Consider the following 6,567-nt stretch of genomic DNA (forward strand, 5'->3'; position numbering starts at 1 on the left):
TTTATAAATATTGTTTTTAAAAGTTCAATTACAACATAGTACTTGCTAATGAAAAACATTGGGTAGGGCTGAGTCCTCCATGGGAAAAAAATGAGGTCTCAAAATACTAACTCCAGTCACATGTTAATAATATCTGCATGAAACTCTTCTTCACACATCTTAATATTTGCATTGCTTGATTTAGTAGTTTTATTTAAATGACCAGTGTTATGTTGTGGCTGTTAACTAACGTGTAATTGCAACTAACCCAGTTCGTAGCAAATGTTTCAATACTAATGTGTTATACCAGGAGAGTAAAAACTTGTACACAGGTATTTCCAGTTGCCTGAAATATTGTTGCATTTATATAAAGCCCAAAACAAAATACACAAAGCCGTTAAGAGCTTTACCATTTTAAAAATTGAACTATTTATAAATGTGGCCAACATCTTATGGAACACAGTAATCTAGGGTTAATAAAAATAGAATGGTAGGAGAAAGAAACTCTTTAGGCTGTGAGACATTTGTCTTAAGGTTGTAGGACTAAATATTTAATTAGTAATGTGGCCACAAAATAGCATCAAAGGGACTCCTCCCTTTGCCTTGAATCAGTGGAGAAGCCTGATTGTGGCAGGCATGAGCATCTTCCTACAGATCTGTCTGGAAAAATGTAAAATGGTCCTATTTTTTGTAATATAAATATGTGATGTGTGCTGTGTATCTTAGATTACAAGTAATCATAGCTCTTAGCATTTTTAAGATGCAACATTGCACTTTTTCTTGTTTTGCTGAAATTGCTATATTTTCATGAGTTCGGTCTCCTGTGACAGAACACTTTATCAGTCAATGCTATGATACAAGCCAAAGAATTTAGGATTTTTTAATCTTCTTCCAAGATACCTCAAGTTCCTGAAAAACCAGTTTTGAAGATCTTCAATGCTCACATGCTACTTTAAGGAACATGTTTTTTTTTATTGCTCATCTCCTAGGACAACTATGATAGAAAATCTGGTAGTACGGTTTATTTTGTCTGAACATGTGTTCTTCAGATAACCATAGTCTAAGAACAGAAACAGATGCTTCCAGCCTTACGCTTGCGGTGGAGGAAGGGGTACTTTACTGGAAGCTTTTTGGATTCCTCTTTAAGGATCTGGATCAGGGACTGATAAAGCTGCTAAGAAATGTTCCTGTTGCAAGTTGGAATAAAGCCTGTTTAGTTATTGAAAGTGTGCTGAACAATCTTGAAATTCAATTAAAATCCTAAAACTAATTCTAGGTAAACAGTACCAGTCTCTGTTTTTCATTTTGGATTACCATGTCTTTTTTGCTTATTCAGAGTGTATTTTTAAATGACGACTGCACGATTTGGAACTGTATACTGTATAAACTCTTTCTGTTCTCTTTCCTATGCAGGGACGAACTAATTGTCTGACAGATTCAAGAGCTATGAGTGCCAGTCATACTGATTTGGCCCACTGAGGTTCTGGAACAGATGCTAGCTAAAAATGTCCATATGAATCACGAAGCACTGAGATTCACAGGTGTTTGGGGTCCCCATTATGATCTTTCTAGCACTTTCTAGGTTAAAGACATAACAGAATGGACTACTTCTAGGCTTTCTTAAAATAACTGGCATTTTAAAGAATCCTAGAGTTAGTGACTAGCTTGTTTCCAAAGCATGCTGAGTTTGTTGCGTTGTTACTAGCAATACGGAGTTGTGTTACAGATAGCTGGATAGCAGTATCCATAAGCAGAGGAAAATATCGCCACAAAATAGAAAAGGAACTGAAATATAAAGGAATGCAAAAGCTTTCCTCAACATGCTATTTTAAAACTGTTACAGGAGCATCCATTATTAGCTATGTATACATTTGGTGGAATTGAGATTGGCATTAACTTCATCACTGTATGGAATGGGGACTGTGTACACATCATAGATTATAGGTACCAAAATTGGCATGTAGTTTATCTTATTAGTATTGGGCTTCAGGTTTTAAATCAGGAAGGCAAGATACAGTACTGATTAATTGGGATGGAATAACTTTGAGACCTCTTGAAAATAGCACTTAATAGCCAATTACTTGTGGCTTTCTTCAGTCTAAAAATTAATGGAAGCAGTGCAATTTACTTTAAGCTAGGAGAGAAAAGCAGAATTGGCTAAACGCCTGTCAGATTTTTCAGTCTTTCCATTTTAGTCCCATAGAGCATTCCTTTTTATCTCAGTCCAGAATTATGATTATTTACTGCCTCTTGAATTTTACTTCTGTTTCAGTTTGAAATGAGAAGGGGGGAAAGTAAGTACTGTGAAGTAGTTGCTTGCAAGAGGGCCTCATGAGAAATTTATCAAGGTAAAAAAAGTCTGTTAGTGGCAACTTGTTCCATAGGTTTATTACTCTTGGGTGATAAACTTCTTTCTCAGGGGACTAGATAAGGAAAGGTAAATGTTTCAGCATTTGGTTTTGCAGTCAGTAAGTTAATGAAACGTGGTTATCTGTTTCTGTATTGCAATACCATTATTTGCAAGTAGAAAGTGTGTGCAAGTCATGACTATATATCAAGAAAATTAGATCTCTGGCCAGTAGGAATAACCAAGCTAAATTAACTTTGCTTACTTTCTTGCATTACTATCAATGTTATTAATGTGGACTGCAGAGGTTAAAAGCACTAAAAGGAACATACTCTAATTTTATAAAAAGTATATGTAACAAGATTTGTGATCAAAGTACATCAGCTCAATCTTGAAACGACAGCTTTTATCTAGCAGCATTCTGAGATCTGGTCAATGCTGCTAACTAGGTAGAGATTTTGTGAGAATATTGTATACCATTTGTAAATCAGAGAATTATACCTGCAGGTTCATAATAGAGTTGGTTACATTGTTCTTAGCCATCTTAGTTAAACTAAAATTCTGAACTGGCTTTGGAAAGCAAGTAGAAAGAAACCAAAAAGCTGAACAGTGACACTCCATTCTTAAGTTGCTTTATTTGGCATCCCTGTCCGTGAAGGCTACAGATGCTTCCTTGTACTTTCCTGTGTTTCTTTAGGTTTTGCTATAGCATGGGAGAAAGAAGCCCTGTAGAGATAGGTACACTGAAGGTAATACCTAGGTAGTATTATATTGATGTATATTCTAATAGAATTTCAGGCTGTTACTCAAAATGGCATATAAATATGCATTATTCAATATATTTTTGAAAATAAGGCTGTAAGATCTAAAGCTCTTAGAGATGAAATGGTTAGGTTTTAAAATGATACCAGTCTCCCTTATTTTTTAAACATTTTTTCCATTTTTATTTTCTTAAGGAGAAAAAGATGCATAAATAAAACTTGCTTCTTTTTGGTAACATGGTTGTGAATTATATTGTCCCTCATGTTTAATACCATTTTTTCAAATGAATATTTACATTTCAGCTTTAAATTATTATAAAATTACCTGTCTTGCTATGCATCAAACTAAGAGAGTAAGTTGAAAATATGTGCTGCCAAAACATTGAGTGAGGCAGCCCTTCAATGCCATCTTGTTTTCATCTTACAACAGAAGTATAGTATACTTAAATGCATGAACCATAACAGCCCTCTCTGTTTGGTGGGACTAAAAATCTTGACCTGTCGAGCAGGATTGGTCGTAACCTTATATCCTGTAGATGAGATGAGATGAGATTCTCAGAATCTCCGAAGGTCATGGAGATTCAAAATTCTGGAAATTGCAGGGGAAATCTACTTTAGAAGAACAATCTAAATATATTATGTGTTATGAATAAGCCAGTGCCCTAGAGTACTAACGTTTACATGTGGGAAAAAGCATCTTTGTGGATAATCTGTAGGACTGTGCTAAACTTGGTTCTTAGTCACAGAACTATCCTGCCTTGCTTATGCATCTATCAGTGAATAGGAAATGAGATAATTTATCTGATATCTTTCTTTGAAACTATTTACTCAGTACATACGATTAGGTAAGTGGATACACACAAAACCTATGGCTGAGCTATGTTGTGGGATGGGCAGCTATGGTACATCATCACTCTACTGATATACTATTGAGTGTATCATGGACATAGCATATCCTATCTTCAGCAATGTTACAGAAACAATAACCATATATTTCCAGTTCATGATACAATCAGTTCATCCTTTCACTAATTTAAGTGACTATTGTTGAAAAATAAGTAACATATCTATCAGACATACCATTCATTTCATTAGAATATTGTGTTGGGTACAGAAATAATTTTTATTTATGCAACTATTGTACCTGTTTGAAGAACTGATTCTTCATCAGCAAAACCTCCCATTATAAAGTATTTTTTTCCATTCAAAAGTAGCTTAAGCAACAATGTGTGTCGTTTTGTATAATCTGTAAAGCACGATTGCTTCCCTACCAAGTACACTTCTTCATAATAAGTCATTTAATCCTATCTTAGAAATGTATCTGTGGAAACAATGGGGCCATCCAACTAGGTCCACATCTGTCAATCCCCTTTAGATCTCATCACTGCAATCTGAAAGAATTAAGTTTTGGGGGTCCAAGCAAAACAAAGGGAAAAGTAGTATGAGCAGCAGTCATGTGGATTCTGCCTGTTACAAAGATTGCTGTTTCTCACAACCCCGTGAAGGGCTGTAATTAAAACAGCAATGAATTGTAAGCTAAGTTGCAATATTAATCTGCCTGACCTCTGCACATTAAGTGTCTTGGCTACAGAATTATTCAGCTGGATTTTTTCTCTAATTTTAGATCAGTGCAAATGATGGTGATAATCTAAATTGCCCATCACATTATGGAATTTCTTGGACAATTCTGTTAACTAGTACCCAAGTCACAAGTTTATTTAATTATTTTATAAATAAACTCACAATATTAAATGTAATTTATTTAAGCTCCATCTTTAGTAGACGTTCCTAAATCCATTTAGGATGCCCAAGAATACAGTTAGCCCTGATACAACTCCTTGAAAGGAACATATATAGAACACTTGCCTTGATTCAGTAGTTACTCATGTACATGTGAAAAGTTGGAATTAGTACTGTCTGGTTTCAAGAAAATGCTTCATGCAAAACGATTCAGACAAATGTTTACTATAAATACCCCTCTTTGCAAGCAGGAATTCTTTTTAGATTTAACAACATGTTAAATGGAAATAAGCTGGATAAAAGATGTTTTGTGTTAAAACTAGTAATTCCACTGACTGTGGAAAATGAAGTATTTTATTATACATATTTCTGAAAACAGTTTGTGTAGTGTTTTACTGAATATGTTTACAATGTTGAAATATACCAATTTGTTAACAAGGTCAGTCCTCCCCTCTCCGAAATCTGCTTTTGTGCTCAAGTACAAAATGCATACTTGTAACAGGAACTCACGTAAAAAATATTTTACCGGAATATGTTTATGTTTTACTGAAGTTATGAATACTGCCTTTTAAAAATGGAACTTTATTTCATTATTGTATATGCTCAAATTAAACCAGAAAAACCTTTTACTATTAAAAGCACATTAGTTCTTAGTCTTGTGTAATTACCAATATGCAGTGCTCTGGCCCCAAATAGTTAACTGTTTGTGCTTTGTATGTCTGACTTACCCCAAAACTGGATGTGGCTGACGGCGTTTCCTCCCTGCACTTTATGTTACAGCAGCACTGATGGGGCTATTGTGTAATGGCAGGATATCCAGCTAAACAGATGAAATGGAGTAATTCACGTACCCTTTCGAAACTCACTTCAGAGCACTTGAGGATATTGTAGTCCAAGAAAAATAAACAAGATAGCAATTTAAAAAGGGAAATAAGTGGTAGTTCTAAATAGTATAGTTTTAACACTGGAAGATATTAAATTGGAAACAGGATAAATCAATCTTTCAGGGTTGATTCTCCATATTTTGTTCCAAAAAAATTGCATTTACTCCTTAAAACAGTCCTAATTAGGGATTTTATTCTTACAGGAAGAAATAATGCATGATCAATTTATCTGCAAAACTAAAAAATCATTGGCTCTTTTAAAAGTCACAAGTTCTGTTTTTTTAATTAGAAAAATATATTTTTAACTTGCCACAACTATTTCCTTAATCTGTTTTTATTCTTAAATGGATGTTAAATTAGAGCAAAAATATTTCCTTTAGGCTATTCTAAACAAGCAGACTTTTTCCAGAAGTGCATAGCATGGTATCTCTTCTGCTTTGTTTTGTTTTAGTCTGTTACAGAGTTGTGAACCATTTGTTTAATTTGTAAAGCTTTCTTGTTCTCAAGTGTAAAAATAAAGTATTGAAACGGAGCTATGTAAATGTGATCTCTTTATTGAGGGAGTGTGGAAAATGTTCTGTGCATAGAATGGTTACTATCAAGGGATGCATGTCTGGACCAAAATACATTTGGTGGGGAGGGGGAAAGCAGGAGAAAGCAAGGATATCAGTGGTGATAGATAATGGGGGGTAGGGGATGGCCCAATACACAGATCATGGGGGGGGGGGAAAGGGGTAGAGTGCATTAGCCTTTCCCTACTCACCCTGTAAGATTCCTCCAGAGTTTGTTTTGGTAAAAACAGGAACAATGAAAATGTTCTGCTAAAATTTAGTACAGAGCCTCCGAAACAAAATGT

At 34.7% G+C, this 6,567-nt stretch overlaps 1 protein-coding gene across 3 annotated transcripts in view; it reads left to right on the plus strand.

The window, feature by feature from the left end:
* Positions 1 to 6,243, plus strand: part of KLC1 (kinesin light chain 1) — a 40,771-nt gene extending 34,528 nt beyond the window's left edge. For all 3 annotated transcript variants that reach the window (XM_063290377.1, XM_063290376.1, XM_063290378.1), the window contains one exon: positions 1,393 to 6,243. In XM_063290377.1, the coding sequence (XP_063146447.1) occupies positions 1,393 to 1,458 (66 nt within the window). In that variant the 3' untranslated portion in view covers positions 1,459 to 6,243. The remainder of the gene's footprint in view (positions 1 to 1,392) is intronic.
* The last annotated feature ends 324 nt before the right edge of the window (positions 6,244 to 6,567 follow it).

Source organism: Candoia aspera, chromosome 1 (assembly GCF_035149785.1).
Source record: "Candoia aspera isolate rCanAsp1 chromosome 1, rCanAsp1.hap2, whole genome shotgun sequence".
Taxonomy (NCBI): Eukaryota; Metazoa; Chordata; class Lepidosauria; order Squamata; family Boidae; genus Candoia; species Candoia aspera.